The sequence below is a fragment of the Pleurodeles waltl genome, chromosome 12 (genome assembly GCF_031143425.1).
Source record: "Pleurodeles waltl isolate 20211129_DDA chromosome 12, aPleWal1.hap1.20221129, whole genome shotgun sequence".
Taxonomy (NCBI): domain Eukaryota; kingdom Metazoa; phylum Chordata; class Amphibia; order Caudata; family Salamandridae; genus Pleurodeles; species Pleurodeles waltl.
The window spans coordinates 364,366,654-364,387,686 of NC_090451.1; the positions used below are offsets into that span (position 1 = coordinate 364,366,654).

The following is a 21,033-nucleotide window of genomic DNA, read 5'->3' on the forward strand; positions in this document are numbered from 1 at the left end:
GCCCAAACCGCTGAACTGAATGACACCAAATTTGGCAAAAAGTGCCCTTTTGGTGTTTGGTGTAAATCTGGTCAATAGTTTTGGAGTTATGTAAAGTGAAAAAACTATAGATATCTAGGGACGCAGGTCCTCTGCGGAACCGACAGTCCCTGTGTTGATATCTGATTCGCGGCCAGCACTTCAACCAGGAAGTGTTGGCAGCCATTTTGGGACTCTGACTCGGCCAAGTCACAAAAATAAAGTTCAAAATAAAGAAAAGGGAGTAGGCTAGGAATACCCGGACACCCTAGGCCTTGTGATGGGGTCCCCGAGGGACCACGCCAGGATCAATAAGCATTTTCTAAATGTTTCCTGTGAAACTGCAGAGGATCCGTGGATCCCTGGAAGTTTAAAAAAACAAAAAAAACAAATGCAGTCTCCCGCACTTGTTTAACATTTAGCCCCCAGTCTCCCCCCCAACGCCTTTAAGAGCCCTGGGAAACACCACTTCCCCGGGGCTTCATTTATAAATTGGAGGGGGGCTGCATGGACTCCCCATCCTGGGACTCGTAATAGCCACCACTTCCCCGTGGTGGCCCTAAAAAAGAAAGGAGGGGTCTGCGTGGGCCCTCTCTCTTGGAGCCATTAATGGCTCTGGGGGCCGCCACCACCCAGAGCCGGCTCCTTATGTTCCTAGGTGCCCACCCGTGAGACATAGTAGTTTGCTGTTGCTTGGTAAGAGCTATGACAGCTCCTGCCAAGCGAGAGCAAACTGTAAGTACACTCCCAGTGGGCAGGAGCAGGGAAACTGCTACACCTCGCTGAGAACTGACTTTTCATCTGCTGTCAAGCGGGCAGGAAAACAGATGAAACCATTGCTCCCACACACCGGGAGCAGCATTGGTTGTTGCTTCCTGCATGAGGCAGCAATGAGACATTAGGAGAATTCAGGGTCCCCCTGCGGTCTACATTAGTGCATGTTTGCTTTAATTTTTGTGGGAAACTTGCTTGAGGAACATTCGCATTGCCAAAATTACACCAGGCATGGTCAATAAATCAATCAATCAATCAATTTGTAAAGCGCACTACTCACTGTTAGGGTCTCAAGCCACTGAAGGGGGGGAAAGGGGCTGCTACTGCTCGAATAGCCAGGTCTTGAGGAGTTTCCTGAAGGTCAGGAGGTCCTGGGTCTGTCGTAGGTGAACCAGGAGTGAGTTCCACATCTTGGCAGCGAGGTAGGAAAAGGATCTGCCACCAGCTGTGGTCCGATGGATGCAAGGGACGGTGGCGAGGGCGAGGTTGGCGGATCATAGCTGACGGGTGGGAGTGTGGAAGGTAAGTCACTCGTTGAGGTAGGCAGGGCCTGCATTGTGGAGAGCTTTGTGAGCGTGGGCCAGGAGCTTGAACGTGATCCTCTTGTTGACGGGAAGCCAGTGTAGGTCTCTGAGGTGAACTGTGATGTGGTCGCGGCGAGGGATGTTGAGGATGAGGCGTGCAGAGGTGTTCTGTATTCGTTGCAGTATCTTCTGGAGCTTGGCCGTTGATCCTGCGTAGAGCGCGTTGCCGCAGTCCAGTCTGCTGCTGACAAGGGCGTGGGTGACCATCTTTCTAGTTTCGGTGGGGATCCATCTGAAGATCTTGCGGAGCATGCGGAAGGTGTTGAAACAGGCGGATGTTACAGCGTTGACTTGCTGGGTTATGGTGAGAGATGAGTCAAGGATGAAACCTAGGTTGTGTGCGTGGTGGTGGTGCGGTTCCTAGGGTGGCTGGCCACCAGGAGTCGTCCCATGTGGAACGGTTGGAGCCGAGGATGAGGATCTCAGTCTTGTCTGAGTTCAGTTTGAGGCGGCTCATCTTCATCCAGTTGGCGATGGCATGCAGTCTGTCTTGGAGGCTGGTCTTAGCAGTGGCGGGGCCTTGGTGAGGGAGAGGATCAGTTGGGTATCGTCTGCATAGGAGATGATGTTGAGGATGTTGGCGAGCGGAGCCATGTAGATGTTGAAGAGAGTAGGGCTGAGAGAGGATCCTTGGGGAACGCCGCAGATGGTCGTGGTGGCTTCAGACAGGAACGGAGGGAGGCGGACTCTCTGGGTTCTGCTGGAGAGGAAGGAAGTAATCCAGTCCAGGGCCTTTTGGCGGCTCCCAGCATCGTAGAGGCGTGTGCTCAGGGTGTGGTGACAGACGGTGTCGAAGGCTGCTGAGAGATCTAGGAGGATGGGGGCAGCAGTTTCGCCTTTGTCGAGTATGGTCCTGCTGTTGTTGGTTGCGCCGATGAGTGTGGTCTCCGTGCTGTGGTTCCTGTGGAATCCGGATTGGGAGATGTCTAGCACGTTGTTGTCCTCCAAGAAGCGGGTCAGTTGGCCGTTGACGATCTTCTCGATGACCTTCGCAGGGAAGGGGAGGAGGGAGATGTGCTGGTCGTTCTTGAGGTCTCCGGGGTCTGCTTTGGGCTTCTTTAGCAGGGTGTTGACTTCGGCATGTTTCCACATATCTGGGTAGGTTGAGGTCTCGAAGGAGCTGTTGATGACGGCCCGGAGTTGTGGAGCGATGATTTCGCTGGCCTTGTTGAGGATTTGGTGGGGGCGGGGTCTGTAAGGGAGCCTGAGTGGATGGAGCTCATGGTTTTGCTGGTGTCTTCATCGTTGGTCGGGGTCCAGGAGTTCAGTACGTTGTTGCGGCAGGGTGCTGTGGTGTTGGCTGTGTCGGTGGTGGTGATGGTGGGAGATGCCGATGTGAAGCTTATGTGTATGTCTACGATCTTGCGGTGGAAGTAATTGGAGAGGGAGTTGCAGAGGTCTTGGGAGTGTGGAGGGTCGGTCGCGCAGGATTTGGGTTTGGTGAGTTCTTTAATGATGGCAAAAAGTTTCTTTCTGTTGTGCGCGTTGTCGTCTATGCGTTATTTGTAGAAGGATCGTTTGGTGGTCCGGATGAGGTGGTGATGTTTGCGCATGGCTGATTTGAGGGTGGTGAAGTTGCTCACTGAAGGTTCTTGGCGGCAGGCTTTCTTAATTTTCCGGCATTCTTGTTTGGAAGTTTGAAGATCTGCGGTGAACCAGGGGGCTGTCTTGGTGGTGCGGGTGTTGTTGGGTTTTTTGAGTGGGGCGAGGGAGTCTGTGCATGTTTTTAGCCATCGAGTGAGGTTGAGAGCAGTGGCGTTGTGGTCGTTGGTACTGGGAGGTGGAGCTTGTGCGAAGTTGGAGATCAGTTGTTCTTTGGAGATCTTGTTCCACTTGCGATAGGGGATCGGATGTTGTTGGTGGTGGGTGGTGGGCTTCAGGAAGGAAAAGTGTACGCAGTGGTGGTCAGTCCAGTGGAGTTCGGTGGTGTGAGTGAAGGTGATGTGGTTGCTGGAGGAAAAAATGACGTCTAGCGTGTGACCGGCTGAGTGGGTGGGTGAGGTGACTAGTTGCTTGAGGCCGAGGTTAGAGAGGTTGTCCAGCAGGGTAGTGGAGTTGCAGTCAATGGTGCTCTCAAGGTGAAAGTTTAGGTCACCGAGGAGTAGGTAGTTTGTGGAGGCGAGGGTGTGGGAACTGATAACGTCGGCAATGGCGTCACAGAATGGGGGGCGGGGTCCTGGTGGTCTGTAAATGAGGGTGCCTCTTAGGGTGGTGTTGGCATTGATGTGTCCCTGAAAGTGCAGGTGCTCTGCAGTGTCTAGGTTGTCCTTGGTGTTGGTGGAGATTTTGATGGAGACTCCACCTCCAGGTTTGTTGATACGGTCTCTACGGGTGATTTTATATCCTTCTGGGATGGCTATAGCGATGTCGGGTTCCGATGAGGTGTTCATCCATGTTTCAGTGAGGAAGGCGATGTTAGGGGAGTTTGTGGTGAGTAGGTCCCAAAGCTTGATGGCGTGCTTGTGGACGGAGCGGGTGTTGAGGAGGATGCAGTTGAGGTGATTGGAGTGTTTGGTTTTGTTGTGGTGCTTGTTGGTGTGAGTGCAGGAGAAGTGGCATTAGCGGCATGTGAAAGGTCCGTGGGTGTGTCTGGGGTTGGCCTGGGCGCAGGTGGTGTGCCGGCCGTGGTTGAAAGCAAGGAGCTCTGTGGAGGAGTAGTGGCACTTGGGGGCGCTTGAGGAGGGTGGACCAGGGGGACGGGTGCTGGGCGTGGTCCCTGAAAGCATTACCTTGTGTTCCTTTACGCAGTGGTAGCCTACAGTGTGAACTAAACATTTACCCAACGAGATAGCACTTACTAATCAACCACTAGAAATTACTCCAGTTGGGTAGACGTTTTGCGCAATAGTCTGGACTCTTCTTGCATAACTAAGCAGGTGAGGATCCTTTCTGGCACCGATGCTCATTTCACAGAAATTAAACCTCAACGAGAAGCACTTACAAATAGAAACATAAACAGGTGTCCGAGTTGAAGCTCTGCTTCTGTAAATGGCAAATGTTCCCAACTTATTGAGCTGATTTTCTCCAAAGGAAGAGTTTTTTCTATGCAGGCTGTGCGTGGCGCTGGTTTGGGGGCCTGCGAGGGGTTGGCTGCACCTTTGGCCATCCCCATACACACCGTGTTGGATGCCTATAACTCACACCCTGGCCATGCACTGCTCCTTACGACACATATTACATCAATAATGGCATCTTCTATGACATCATTGATAATATCACTGCAACATTTGCAGTAAAATTATTGATGGGAAAACTGCATAGGGGAGGCACCAGTTATAGTTACCTTATAGGACGAGTTATAGTGTCCAGAGATAAGTATAACTATAACTGTTGAATTTCTATGCTTTTTGTGTGTGTAAATTCCGACTTTTGTTTTTTTAGTGAATATATATATATATATATATATATATATATATATATATATATATGTTACCTACTGGTGGTCGTCAGTAGGTAGTTATAGTAGTTTGCATAGAAAAAGTGTTTTTTATTTTGCTAATAATTTTGTGCTGTTTAACAAATCATCAAAAAAAAGTTTAAAAACTAGTTTGGCAGTCACTTCAGCTGCTGTCTGTAAAATTTTGGGTTGATCCCTAAAGCAGGAAGCAAGAAAAAGGGGGGCCCAAAATATGTTTTCCCCATGCAATTTCCCATATGGGTTTTAGAAATGACTATAGACTGTATGACTATAGCCCGAACCGCTGAATGGAGTTACACCAAATTTGACAGAATGTTAGATTTTGGTCCAGAAAGATCTCTTTTTCTAATTTGATTTAAATCTGTTCAGTAGTTTTGGCGTAAATAAAGTAATATGATTTATTTATATCTAAAGTTGCGGATCCACCCTGAATTCTCTGCGGATCCGAGTGGATTTGCATAGCTACACACCAACAGCAATGCCATGTTTGGCTGACTGCAAACTGAGAGGAGAGTTGCTGCTGCCATGTTGCTCAATGGGAATCGGTTCCCAACAGGGAAAACACAATTTAAAAGTGATGGAAGGGGTCAAGGTACAGGTACACTCACCCCATGAGACTGATGGAGGGGTCTGTGAGGGACTCCTCATGGGCAAAACATTGTCCAAAAAGATTTTTTGTTCGTGCAAGGATCTGCGGATCCACCGGGTGGATCTTCACGGATTCGGGTGGATTCAGGTGAATCTGTGGATCCAAACCCCAATTAAAAACACATACACCTACTGACAGACCCACACACCTACTAACACACTCAGTCATACACCCACTTACCCATACAGCCACTCACACACCCACTTACACAGCCACTCACAGACTCACAAAACCACTCACAGACCCACACAGCACTCACACACCCACTTACACAACCACTCACACACCCACCCACATACCCATATAGCCACTCACACACCGACTTACAGACCCACAAAACCACTCACACACCCACTCACCCACCTACCCACACAGCTACTGCCACACCCAATCACAGTCCCACTCACCGAGTCACCCACACACATACCCACCACACACTCACACACCCACTTACTCATTCACACAACCACTCACAAAGCCACTCACACAACCAGGTTACAGGGACATCATAGTTAGGACATAGCATTAATAACACAGAAAATCACTGAAAAAACAAAGGTCTTAGGTATGTTATAGTTAGGAAATACAATTTAAAAAACCTTAGAAATTCACAGAAAAAAACAAAGGTCACTGGGACGTTATAACAAGGTTCAGATCTTACACACACAAAGCCATAGAAATTCGGCAGTTATAGTTATAGTCTCAAGTACCTAAAACTCACACCCTCGCCATGAACTTCTAATTAACCCACATATTTGTAGTGAAGTTATTGATGAGAAAACTGTACATGACGGTGGTGTGAGTTATAGTTACCTTAGGGCATGAATTATAGTTACTCGAGATAAGTATAGCTGCTGAAATTCTATGGTTTTGTGTGTGTAAACTCTGAGACTAAATATAACGTCCCTGTAACCTTTGTTTTTGTTCAGTGAACTTATACATTATATTTAGTTTACTTAGCTCTCTCCCTAATACCACGGTCTGCAAATAGGGACATGAGCATCTTGTTTACTCCTGACATTGTCCACTCCTTGCCCTTTCAGTTACCATTCAGAAGCAAATAGATAGCTATGGTATGGAAGGAATAAGGGTGGGACAATGGGTGACGCATGTAATATCATAGAAAGTAGATAGCATCATAACGTCATTTCCATTACCCCGGCCATCTTGGTGAATAGACATCCATGTTAATGAAGGTAAGAATAGAATCCATCTTATTGTTTGTAAGTGTCATTAGACATATTGTTAATAAAGTTCTGCTTAGGGTCCAAAGGATGTTTGCCCAGTTGTTCTGGAAGAAAAAAATCTATTGTTGTCACATAAATGAGACTACTTTTATAGGCCTCTTTCTCACTTAAAACACGCCAAATAATATCCTCAATGCACTTCAAACCAAATCTGTTTATTTTTAGGAAATACAATGTTAAATTTGTCAAGTAAGCATAACAGACGATATTAGCGCTTCTACTAGGTTGTGCGTTAACAAACAGAAGGCAAAGATATGTATATGAGCCATGGTGTAACACTTTGTTTTTTGTTTAGAAACCCAAAAGGGGAAGGAAGCTGATGAAAACAATGGAGAAAGTGAAAAGGTGAACACTTGTGGCTCCATCATCCTAAGTGTGGATTGCAGACCACCATCAGAAGAAAGGAGTTTAGCAACACAAACAGTCAGCACTTCTGATGCAATACACAGTTCCAACACAGGCAAGCAGCAAGAAGATGCAACTCTGCATGTAATAGATCTCGGCCTAACGTGCGTGAAGCAGGCTCATGGGAAAACCCAGGATATTGCCAAGTGCGTTGACCTTGTGGAAACAACTCAACAGAACCTGCGAGTTGAGGAATATACTTCAAAGACTTGTGTCGGGGTTAAATCTGAGGAAGCAACAAGGTTACCTCCTTCACCTGGGTAAGCATAAGATTAGGGGCACCTAACCTAGCAGTTCTGCTGAGCTGCCAGACCTGATGACTGTGATATTAATTGGTTAGTTGTGCAATTGCATCCCGTCTGTCCCACATATTAAATAATAATTTCATGCCATTCAGTTTGAGAATGTTATGTGCAATCAAATAAAATGTTACATCGAAACATAAATAGTAAATAACCATTGGGAAAACGTGTCAAAAGCGTTTTTATGTTTCTTGGTAGCTTCTGAAGGTACAGCCAAAATGTGTATTACCCTATGTCAGTGAGCAGGTCTGGGGATTTTATAAAGGCAGGGTAGGGTACTTCTTTGGGTTCTGCTGGCCCGTAGTAGGTCGGAGGATGGTCAGTTTACAGTGCTGGATCAAGATGTGGTCTTGCTTGCAGAGTTTTTAGCAGAATGAGCTGAGCTGGTGAAAAACTGGAACTTATCCATGTTCTCAGGGTTAATCTTTACCTCATTCAGGTGTGGGTGTAATCCTAATGTGGTCTGAGCAGTCTCAATGGACCATGAAGACAGCTAAGGAAGCAAGCTATAGTTGGTTCCATTGCGGTCACCTTGATCCAGCACGCAGCTTTGGTTCTAAAGTATTTTTCATTGCACTCAACTTTCACAAATTGAGTTGGATTTAGGTGCTAGCATTCCATCTATCTTGAATATTTCCTACACGAGGCAATGGCACTTCCAGGGTCATTCACGTCACACCCAGTCCTACAGTGTGCTATGACTTGATTTTTTCTTCATGCATCTTTTGTATTTGGAAACTGCATTCATTGTCCCTTAACTCTCCCTTTTTACTGTAATGTTAAATGTCCCAGTCTCTTTGATAGTCTGGAAAGTGTAGGAGTCTGAAATGCTGTTGTGTACTTTTTTAAAGATATCTCTGAGAATAGCAGCTGGTAGTGAGAGAGACCTTTTTACCCAAAGTACTTTTGTTACAGCAATGAAATTTAAGATGTTGAGTTTGCTTCACTGTTATAAAATGGCGCTTTTGTTTGATTCCCTTTATAGAAAGGGGCGCTTAGATTTTGTAGGCACAGCAATTACCCCATAAATAAGAAATATGCCAAATTGTCTACGTAAACTATCATTTGCTGTGTAATATGATATACTAAAGAATGTATTAAAGCATTGGAAATTTAATGCAGCTGCTGACGTACTACAAAGCCATTTGCTCCCTTTTATTATTTGACTGTTATAGCAGAATTTAAATAATTGGAAAGTTCTCACAATTGATACATGTGAGGGAGACTTGTCAGGGATGGTTCATGTGGCCTTAATATCTCTGATGCGCACTGTGATTGGTGGCCTTTTCTATTGTGGTGTCATAGAAAAACAGCAGAAAAGACAGATTCACACATTAAATAAATAGTATATTAATTATGTCTTTTTAATAAAACCAAGTTCATTCACTTAGGCCATGAGGGGGTCAATGTACAATCTAATAAGTAACAGATGTGAAGGGAAAAAAACAAGTTTCTCCAAAGTGAATAGACAAAATATTGAACTCACATCGTAATGCTGACTCTCTAGTAAGATTATGAACAGAAAATGAACTTGCACTTTTAAGTCTGGCAATAGCAAAGACCTTTTGACTTAACTATAATTATATGAATAATATATTTACTCATAGGGGTTTTCAGACAGCCCTCTTCGTTCATTGTTCTGTTATGGTGTCATTCATATTTTCTCTCATCCACTACAGCATGGGACAGTGGGTCAGCCCACTCCAGCCATTGGGCCTGACTGAGATCTTGGAAGACAAGTTACTCCGTCGCAACGGTGACGGATATCCCATCCGATTAAATATAAATTCCATAGGATATAAAGGGATTTAAATTTCTTCGGACAGGATATCCATCACGGTTGTGACTGAGTAACTTGTCCGTCAAGATCTCAATCAGGCCCTTTATCTAAACTTCACTGTGAGAGATGGCATTCGATCAATCAATCAATCAATCTTCCCAATCCTTATCAGTTTCTAAATGGCACTGAGCTGCAGCCAATGCTGGTTATATTTATTGGTAAGGCCTGAAGATCTATAACTCTGATCTGCCTTTCTTCCAATGTACCATCGTTTTCATGCATTCATGCATCAACAACCTCTTTGCTTGTCCTACATACCCCTTACTTTTATACAGCCCTCTCCTATATCCTAATTAGGTGTTCACTAGAATATACCTAAACAATGGCACTCTGTACGTACTGAACTATTTGACGTTTGTACATAGACAGGACTCCACCTCAGGGTAATAAACTGCCTTACAGATAACAAAATAAAATATACCAAACGAAAATGAGAAACAGCATAATGTTTAATTTCCAAAAGGCAATAAAAAAAGCACATGTACCAGGCAAGACATTTGAAGCACGGTAAGAGAGGAAACAAGTCCTGATGAAGCAAGTGACTTTAAGCTCCATCAGTGGGAAAACAGAAAAACAAGGCGGGTGGGGCAATGGGATTTAGCATTGAAAGCATGACTTGAGGAGGCAAGTTGTGATGCGACGTTGTTTTGAAGCTTTTCTAGCACCTCCTGGGTAGGAAGGGAAATGCTTGATTTGTGGTTTTCCCGTTTTTACTTAACACATCTCCACAATTGGCCTTTTATATGCTGCTTGTAAAGCGACATCAAAGGCTGGCACTTCAGTAAGTGGAGGAAGGGCAGCAACCTCGGAGGGCTACTTAAATGTGCCATCAAATGCTATCCCGGCTGTAATTGCCTATTTTTTTTATATTTCTTATTTTTTTATTTATTCAAAATTTTCCGTGCGAGCACGTATTGCCAAGAAAACACAGACCGTCCTCTTTTGATTGTATTTCCTCAAGCATACAAAATCTTTAATTGCTGCATAGGTGGTCAGGGCTGCGGTTCAGTCTTTGATGTTGTCATAGGTCGGGGCAGCGCGCTCTTGATTTGGGCTGCTAAATGTGCACTTTTCTCGCTCAAAGCTAAGTTGCATTCAGAATCTTGGCTGATTCTTAATTTACAAAGAAAGAAAGAAAAGGAAAGAGATGGCGTGACGCTCTGAGAGGGGTGTCGCGGGCTTCGTTCTGCCACGTGCATCGTCCACCTGCTGCACTATTATAGAAGTCATCTTACGGCTAAGAACCTCGGAGCGGCCATGTCTGCGGGACTATGTAGTAACAAGAAATACTGATTTTCCCCTCTGTATAAGACGACAAGGATTAAAGTATTCCTCCGAAGCGGGACAGTTCCATTAGTAAATACAGTTGGTTCATATGGCCGCTTTGGGAGGAGGAGTTCTCTCCCCTCTTGTATATCGTTCTTTCAGGAAGTCACTCGTAGGTTGAGCTTTGGAGGTTTTTCACAACTTTGTTAAGATGGTTTATACGTTAGGCGAGGACCAAGGAGCGAAATTACGAAAGTGGTTTATTTCAATTCTTGTCTCCAGATCTGTTTCAGACTCCAGTAAGGATCTTAAGGAGGTGGCAAATATTGCAGCCTAACAGCTGACAAATTTATTTTCTAGCAAAGAGCAGTTGGCGAGCCTCTCGGTTGGTTTCTTCCTCAACTGCATGTAATTCTTTTCTCCTCTCTTTTCGTTTGCTTTCTTTAGTCTTCTCTACTTCGGAATCTTATACAGTTCTCTATGAATGTACGATTGGGACATTTCTTGGCTAGTAGGACACTATAAAAATACATCGTTAAATCACGGTGAGAGTTTTCAATTTGTTTTTGGTTTCATTTGGGATTTACGAGTCGGTGCTTGGTGGTTTGTAGCACAGGTAAGTATGGATCTATGTGACTAACCAGCATAGTTTTAAGAGGACTTAGAGCAAGCATGTAGTTATTTTGGTTTATATTTTGATATTTTATAGATGAGACAGGTAGGACCATACTTCTCTATGTGCCATGACGAAGCTGTGTGACTGGTCTATCACCTTACATCAGAGGTCTTCAAACTGGGGTGCAGCCCCCCTAGGGGGGCCCAAGTGATCCTAGGGGGGTGCCAAACTCTGGCCAAAAGAAGCATTATACAGATAACAGGCCTTTGTTTTAAGCAGAATCATGTTATTGCATTTAAAAAAAGGTAATAGTACTTAATTGCAATGTTTAAATAGGCCTAGACATATTTAAACATTGCCATCCTTATAAAATAATTGTGAAAAATTCTGAGAGAGAGGCCCAAGGATTATTATTTTCCAACTGGGGGGGCACAGCATTAAAAAGATTGGAGACCACTGCCTTACACCAAAACGCGCATCGGCACGTGTCCTGGCCGGATATGATCTCTGGTTGCCTCTCATCTGGAATTCTTCAACATATATCCCATAAAGACTGAGATTTGGAGGACAATTCACATAAAGATGGAACCAATATATTAAAATTGATTTATAATAACATTACAAGACTAATGATGAACATATTATGTATTTAGTCATATTTGAAAAAGTACCTATGTATAGCAAATATATTGATGCATTGTTCAATTTTCTTTACCAGTAGAGTGACATGAGAATTATATATAACCGGGCATCTGTATGTTTACAGCATTCTTAACTTGGTGTGAATGAGGAGAGCATTTGGATATGAATCATTTGGATAAGAAGTATAAATGTAGGTCCTCTCACTTGACATACAGACATATAAGAATTTAGAATAGTATTGATTTTGATAAATATAAATCTAATCATGTTGATACTTTGCTTTATGGATACGTTTTTATGCTTGACGTCTAGATAATCATCGTAAGGATTCCAGTTTTGGAACCTAATAGGAGGTGGGTTTTTTCTTTTCTTTATTTGTCTCTTTCCCTGTCCCGCTCCTTTATTATTTATGCCAGGGTACCCTTTCTATTAGTGGTCTGATTCTCAACTTATTTAATTGGTTGCCATCCGTGGCACTTGAAAATTTTAGGCTGCTGTGCATGGAAGCCAGTCGTGGCTGCTGCCAGAAAAGGGTGGGGTGGGTGGCACTCGGAGCACAGGACTGTTAAAAAATGAAATTATATAGACTTATCTGCCCCTCTGCGATCCGCCGCTCCTGCCAACCGCCTCATGTGCTTCCCTCCCCAACCAATCACAACGCTTCTCTGATGCTGTTACACAACATGAAAGAAGTGCAGCAAGTGGCCTGAGTGGGCAGAAATGCCACTCAGGGAGGGAGTGGGGCATTGCGCATGGTCTCCACCCAGCTGTAAAATACAGCTGGGTGGAGAGTTTCTAAGTGCGCATGTCAGTTTGTCCGGCCTCAGACGGCCAGCCAAACTAACATGCGCACTTAAAAGCGCACATATCACTCCTCCTCCACTTGAAGTGGAGGAGGCTGGCCCCGCCATAGGAAGGCGGAAAAATAAAGGGATAATAAAGTAACTTTATTACCCCTTTATTTTTCTGCTTTTTGTCAATGGAGCGACGCTCCTTTGCCATAGCGGAGGGGCCACAACTGACAGAAGCATTTACTATGCAAAAATCTCACACTTAACAGAAAAACTTCAGCTCCTGGGGGGGAAGGGAGGCAGGGACGTTTATCTGGTATCAAGTCTCCTCTGCATGTCGACGTCTTGCTGGTCAGGAAATTACGCATGACCAGTTATGCATTTCAGAGGCTGAGTTGGAAATCTGTTTCACCCTGTACACGACTTACTGTATATTTTGCAGTAGCTTTTATTTGCCTTTTCTCTTGTTATGCTTAATTGTTATCATTTTGCATTGCAATCCATTTTTGAACAATACTTCTCTAATCTCTGACCAGGTCTGTACTTTATAAGTACATTTAATGTGGAAACAAATGCCTAAATGCAAAAAATGGCAGAAAGATGTCCTTTTATTAGTGTCTCGTGATTGTTCCAGCAAAGAAGTTGCTATTGTGCCTGGAGTGTGAAAATCCTGGCACTGTTCCTGGCGGGAGCCAGCAATAATGATGAGTTAGCTATGAAGGCTGTTCTAGGTGAAGGGTTCTATCCAAGCATAGAAGGTGTGGGGAATAGAGAGGAACTGGGTCTGCAACGATACCTACAATTGGAGCCGAACAGATGGTAATAAATAATACCTTAGCACTATATCTATACGTGATAGAAGCGCTAAGAACCTTCATATGCAAACACTTTTTATTCCATGTGCCTGTTGAAACACAGACTAGCACTCATAGGTATTTAACAATTGCTGCATGCACTGTACCACACTTAGGCCTAATGAAATCGACCCACCTTGCCATGCACCCCAATACATCAGCCTTCGCCAGTTGGTGAGCAGTTGGGGCCATTGAAGAAGATGGTGGAATTCTATGCGTTTGAGCAAGATTAGTGCTTGAGGTCTCTAGAGTGTCAGATGATTATGTGACGGAAAAGCCAGGCATAATTGCTCGTGATGGTGCAGATGATGTGGCCCCCATCTCAAAAGATAGAGCAGTCTAGGAGGTAAATCCGCCAGAGGTGGGAAAATGTGGAGAATAACAACCATTTGATGGATGCTAAGGACTACAGGATGGGCTCCTTCAGCAGGAGAAAACCCTGAAATATAGAAAAATTGCAATATAGCAGTCTAAACAGCAGTCATTGTCCAAATATTGCTCAAAGTTAAATACAATAAATTACCAGCGTCAAGTGTTTGTCACAGGTCAGATGGACTGTTCCACTCCTGGAGAGACGGTAGTGGGTTCCATCTGGGTCCTCTGGAAGGTCTGGCATTGTGTGGATGATCTATAGCTTTATGCCAGTCATATTTATAGGGTGGTATGCATAGTAGTTCATGCTGAAAGGGGAAGCCAGAAAGATTCTGAAAGCCAGAAAGATTCTGAAATCTCAGCTGAAGGGGGCGCAATGTCAGTCACCCAACAGAAATCCCAGGAGGTCCAGTCCCTTCCAGCAAAAGGTAGGCTTCTGTGTCTGTAGAGGATCAGCAGATGAAACCAGCTTCTGCTCTGGATTGCGCACGTTCCAGAATTTGAAAACAAGAAAGCAGGAGAGTTTGAAAAGAAAGAAAAGGTGGAATTGATTTCTGGGAAACCAGAAAGATGGTAGAGTACCGGTTCAATTGTTGCACATAACAGCAGGTAACCTTAGACAGGATACATCGAAAATAAAGTCCTAATTACCTTAAAACTGGGAATCTCCCGTCTGGGTTGGGTGTTTTAGCATTTAGGGGATGATCTGTCCAAGAAGATGTTGCGACCCTGTCTGCAGTCAGACCCTATAGGGTCTGCGCTCTCTCAGGGGACTGCTGCTTATTATAGGAGGGTGGAGGGGGGCTGCACAGACCAGTCTTACTGAGCTCTGCTCGGGAAGTATCCTCCGTCTTGGTGGAGTGTTCTGTTCGTAGCTACTGATTCACAGGTAGGTGGAACACAGAGACGGATGAGCCTCCACCTTATATAGCTGCATCAGTCTGCACAGGGAAACTCCTAAAGCGCTGCTCAGCATCTGAACTTTGCAAAGGTTTGCATGTACTGGTACAGAGTCATAGGTAAGATTGCCCACCTCTTGGTGCTTCTGCTGTGCAAGGAGCACTCCTAGAATTCTGAGTTCTGAGCAGCTGTTGTAGATAATCACAACATAATTGTATATTGTTTAAAGGGAAATGTTAGAAAGAGATGGAGTAGTTTCTAGATGACGTGGTGCCTTTGAATTTCATAGAGGATATACCATTAGTTCTATCTCCTGTGAAGCGGAGCAGTTCACTTCTTTATTTACATGCAGTGATGTAAGCACAAGTTGGGTGGCGCTTGGCTCTGGAGCATGGCACAGATGCTGTTCCAGCACCAGCCCTTCTTCTCCGCAGACACTCTCTGTGTGCTGTGGTAGCTCAGCTGTTTTTAGAGCAACAGACAACAGTTCCCAGCTTGACAGAGGAATGGTGTGCACTTGCTCTGTTGGTGGCAGGAGAGGACTCCTTTGCTTCCCTCTTCTTAATGCCAAGGCATCTGTGTATAGGGAAAATGCTGTCACTCATACTGCCTGACTGTTTACACACCAAATGGCTGGCATGTGGCTTGATCTAAAATATGAATTACATTGGCCGCAAAGCTCATGGATGAAGGGGGTTGACTGATTGCCCCATTCTACATATGCTGACAGAGGGCAGAGCTGGAGCTTTTATGACACTTCAAGCAACCAATGGCTGAATACAGTGTCCCAAAGTCCCTTTACGTGTATGTTATGTATCATTGTTTGCATTGTTCTGACTAAGTATTGGAGACAAGTAAAGTTGTCTGTAACTCCAACCTCAAACGGCCTATTACAGTCATAGGGAAACACAAGTACAGAGTATATATGTATGAAAAAAGTGATTATGAAGAATTTTCTGTCAAATGCAGGCAGCAATTGGGACCACTTATCAGACCTTTATTTATTTATTTGTTTATTTATTTATGTTTTTTATTTCATAGTTCTACAGTACAAGCATAGTCCACCAGGCTTTCAAAGGGCCTTACATGGTCAGGGAGCTTGATGAAACCGATCTCAAAGAGTTTACCTCCCACCGTTTCGCTCAGACCCCACCAAGATCATCTGCGGCGTACCTCAAGGCTCATCGCTCAGCCCGACACTCTTCAATGTCTACATGAGCCCCCTCGCCGACATCGTACGCAAGCACGACATCATCATCACCTCCTACGCCGACGACACCCAACTTATACTCTCCCTCACCAAGGACCCCGCCAGCGCCAAGACCAACCTACAAGAGGGCATGAAGGACGTCGCAGATTGGATGAGGCTCAGCCGCCTAAAGCTGAACTCGGACAAAACAGAAGTCCTCATCCTCGGCAACACCCCGTCCGCTTGGGACGACTCCTGGTGGCCCACGGCCCTCGGCACCGCACCGACCCCCTCAGACCACGTTCGCAACCTCGGCTTCATATTGGACCCTCTTCTCACCATGACCAAGCAAGTCAACGCCGTGTCCTCCGCCTGCTTCCTCACCCTCTGCATGCTCCGCAAGATCTTCCGCTGGATCCCCGCCGACACTAGAAAAACCGTGACCCACGCCCTCGTCACGAGCCGCCTGGACTACGGCAACACCCTCTATGCTGGGACCACCGCTAAACTCCAAAAACGCCTGCAACGTATTCAAAACACCTCGGCCCGCCTCATCCTCGACGTACCCCGCAACAGCCACATCTCCGCACACCTGAGACACCTGCATTGGCTCCCAGTCAGCAAAAGGATCACATTCCGACTTCTCACCCATGCACAAAAAGCCCTCCACAACAAGGGACCGGAATACCTCAACCGTCGCCTCAGCTTCTACGCCCCCACCCGTCTCCTCCGTTCCTCTGGCCTTGCGCTCGCTGCCGTCCCTCGCATCCGCCGCTCCACGGCGGGTGGGAGGTCCTTCTCCTTCCTGGCAGCCAAGACCTGGAACACCCTCCCCACCAGCCTCAGGACCACCCAGGACCACTCCGCATTCCGGAGACTCCTCAAAACCTGGCTTTTCGAGCAGCAGTAACCCCCCCTTCCGCCTGGCGCCTTGAGACCCGCACGGGTGAGTAGCGCGCTTTATAAATGTTAATGATTTGATTTGATTTGATGAAACAACACATGTTTACAATAATAAATAAAAACACAATGAATTCGAAATAGTGCCATAATGCAAGTATTTCACCATGACATGATGAGATAACATAGTAACAGTCAAAGAAGCAAATAATGAATGTAGTTATTCTGTCTGAAGGTTTGTCTTTTTGTTCATGACTCATCATTCAGATGTAGAGTTCCTGGTTCTAGAAACGTTTTACATGTATATATAACTGTATACGCCAATGCATAGGGCTCAGACCCTCGAGGAAGCATAGTGCTATATAAATGACATGATGATGCTGATGATGATAAAAAATGTAAGAAGTCTAAGCTGCTTTGAGGATCACAGGAGTGGACTGTGCAGTATGAATGTATTTTGCCAACAGAAGTCTGATAAGAATACCTATGCAGGTTAAGTCGAGAGGAGAGTGATGCAAGTATGCTGCCACTTGTTATTGCACTAGCCAACCTGCCCCTTCAAATCAATATCACACATTCCTAACTCAACATATTTGTTTTGCAGTGCTTCTGTGCCTTACCAACAAGCTGCTATGCGGGAGACGATATCAGTGACTAAGGAAAAAGCCTCTTATGAGCTGGCGCTGAGAAGTTTGAAAGGGAAATCGTCCTCTCTTGCATTGACTGAGTCAGAAGGAAGCGGACATTTCTCAGGAAAATTCATAAATTCACCATGCCATCAGGATGCTAGAACTGACCCGGTTGGAGTAGAAAATATAGCGAAGCCGGACAGCAAATCAGTTACACATGGGCCTAAAGAAGGCAAACTTCATCTGCGTTTTCATAAGTCTTCCGAGGCGAAGTTAAAAGAACAGTCAATGCCAAAATGTACCAAATGTCCAGACACTATAGAAAAAGAGCAAAGGAAAGTTACAGAAAGTCAGTTTCCAAGGTGTACAAATGTACCAAGGGCTAGCAAGGAACCAGACAGTGTTATGAAAGGGAAAACATGTGACCTGGTTGTACCACATAGAGGTACAGAAGAAACTGATCCAGCTCGATGCCAGGATCAACCAACGGACAGCCAAAAGCAAGATGATACAAGCAATGTCTCTGGAGTACAGGATGTCCTCGTTGTAGGTGAGACATTGAGTTGATATTACTCTATGCAGACTTGTTTTTTGCTACAGGATTTGTATGTTTATAGAGGATGGCAGAATTTCTTACCAAGCTCCTAACACAAGTGAATGAGATGGAGTAAGATCATGACAAGTGGGAGCAGAACTTAGAAGAATTTTGTAAGGCTTCAAAATCATACTCTATAGATAATTCCCTCTGGTAACAGTGACCAGGTGTGGAGTGGTACTCACAGCTCATCGGTGGTAGCTGGTAAATTTAGGAGGGAGGGGGGCGGGACACACATGCACACTCACACTCATTCCTTCATACACACACACACACATACAAACAAACACAGGCGAGCGCACCCACACGCACACACACATCCATTCACAACACTCATTATCAAATATTGCAAACATACACGCACGCACGCATGCACCAAACTTTCATTTAAAAAACACACACGCTTACCTTCAGCTCTGCCTTTGAGGTCCCAGGAGGGTTGTGACTGCTGCCTTCCCTCATTGGCTGACCTTAGCTCAGCCAATGAGGGAAGGAAGCAGTCCCAACTTCGTCACAGAGTGGGATGGGGTCAGTGAGACTTCTGACCCTACACCACTCTGCGACAAGGTGTCACTGATTGACACTCGCCCTGGGTGCCTCAGGGCTTAAACCTGAAGTGCCCAGGTTGGAGTCGATGGGTGACGCTTCCCCTCGTCACTGAGGGGAAGAGCCTCGAGCCACCTTTGCTGAGCTTAGGAGGTCACGCCCATAGTAGCTGTGACCTCTTCAGCCCAGCAAAGTTCAGCTCAGGCAGCCAGTGGTCTATGTAAATTGCGGCATGTCTAGCTCCTGGCTGCCTGACCTAAAAATGAAGAGTGTCTGTCGGGCTGACCTTTGCTCAGCCTGACAGACACTCTTCTTGAGGGGCAAAAGGTGGGGGGGTGTGGCCCCACAGCCCCAATGAACGGGCCGCAGCTGCAGCTCGTACTGCATAGGTAAGCCCCTCTGATTTTAAAGTTGACTCTTTCAGGTACATGATAATAACCTGATTTGATTGGGATCACACTACAAAATACTGACCTCTGATGGCACTTCATCTTTTCCAGGTGTGTGTACATGCTTGCTGCTCGGAGAAGGTTGCTTTCATTCTCTGATCGACAGTTATTTTCAGCATTTTGTAACCTGACCTTTCCCTAAAAAACAGTCTAATGGTATATTGTAGAGAGCAAGAATGAATGGCTTGTCATGCGGGGAGTATAAAATGGCATAAGATCTGATCTACTAGAAGACTGGTGACAAAATTTGTTGAGTGACCTGTCTGTGATTTTATGATGTAAAATATGTACCGATTTGTTGCCTCACAAAATCTCCTGTCACAGTGGGTCACCGAACAACTGCCTAAGGAATATAAATTAGGCAGGTTTCTATTTGCAACCCCATGTGATTGCCTATAAAGGAATAGTATCTGTGGGAAACTGCCCCCTTGTTGCAGTACCCCCAACTTTTGCTTGGTTTCTGAATGCAACTTGGACTGAAGTGCACAAGGTACCTTCTAACCAGGTCCCCAATGCCAGTGTTCTTCCCCTAAAATGGATACAAATATTGGCAACACCTTTAGCTACCACTATGAGTCCCTAGTAAATGGTACTTTGGTACCCAGGGCATGGGGTACTAAGGGAAGGCCTCTGAGGGCAGCAGCACAGATTGTGCCACCCTCAGGCACCCTGCCTCCAAGTGCACCCAGCACTACCATTGCCGGCTGAGTGTCATGGTGCAAACCTAAAATGCGAATATGACATGGAACACAGCCTGTGTGACCTGTCCACTACTCTCTGCGTGTAACATAGGTAATCCACTCCTCTGGCAGGCCTTACAGCCCTAAGGCAGGGTGCACTATAATGCATGTGTGGTCATAAGTGCATGAGGAATATGCCCCTATTGTGTCCTTGCCAAACCTGCGACATAGTAAGTGTACAGAGCAGCCATTTTAAATGCATGTGCTGGACACTGGTCAGTAGGAGTTTCACAGCTACATGATGGCCACTCTGAACTCTGGGATGTTTGGTATTAAACAACTCAAAACAATAAATCCAAACTGATACCAGAATTGGATTTACTACAAAATATACCCAGAGGCCACCTTGGAGGTGACCCCTTGCAAAAGCTAACTAACCCTGGCATGGTTGCTGGCTGGTCCTAACTAGCCTGCTACCACCAGACATGATTCTGGATCCCTGGGGTGAGGGCCTTTGCTCCCTGGGACCAGAAAGCAAAACCCTTCCTAGGCAGAGGTGTTACACCTCCTCCCCAGGAATGGGCACAGCCCTGCCTGCCAGCTTCAAATGGCTTGCCCTCCTTAAAACTCAACCCCCATCCCTGCTGCTAACAGCAGATGTCTGCCCCAGTTGCAAACCCCCACTTTTGGCAGGAGCAACGGCAGGAAAATGCACAAAGGACAGGAGAAGTGGCCACCCCTAAGGTGTTGCATGTGAGGTGGCCCCTCCATTTCATTTTCCTCCATCTTGCATGGCAGGAAAATAGCCTATCAGAGATAATGGAAGTGACCTCTGCTTTCTTGAAGTGGTCACATAGTGGGTGTAGCCACCCTAAGGTAGATGACCCATTGGTTACTATTAGGAACTCCCCTAAACGCCCACTAAATGCAGTATTTATTGGGAACCCCTAGTCTTGCAGATCAGATTCCAAGGACACAAGAAGGCCAGCAACAGGGAAGACCCAAGGCTCGAGAACAGAAGACCTGCTGCACAAAGAAAAAGGCGCCAAACCCTGCTTGCTGCACCCAGGGCCTAACAATCGCAGCTGAGGGGTTGACTAGGCATCGGACGGTCTCTACAAAACCCTAGAGGATGTCCATCCTTCAAAAAATTGCCAAGGACCTTCCTCCAGAGTGAAGGTATCACTCCTTGCAACAAAGAAGCAAAGACCAGTGAAGTCGAATTCACTGACCGGCCGCTGATCAAGGAACCGGACACAGCAGCCACACCAGATTCCACCCAATGGACCCGGAGGACAGATTCTGCAAGTTTGCCAAGTTTTGTGGCACTGCGACCTCCAGTGGCTGACCCATGCAATAGCAAGGAG

General features: G+C 45.7%; 1 protein-coding gene across 2 annotated transcripts in view; it reads left to right on the forward strand.

Moving 5' to 3' along the window:
* Window positions 1-21,033, forward strand: part of MYLK3 (myosin light chain kinase 3) — a 386,764-nt gene that overhangs the window by 138,850 nt on the left and 226,881 nt on the right. For both annotated transcript variants that reach the window (XM_069216622.1, XM_069216621.1), the window contains exons 3-4: window positions 6,986-7,355; window positions 17,372-17,946. In XM_069216622.1, the coding sequence (XP_069072723.1) occupies window positions 6,986-7,355; window positions 17,372-17,946 (945 nt within the window). The remainder of the gene's footprint in view (window positions 1-6,985; window positions 7,356-17,371; window positions 17,947-21,033) is intronic.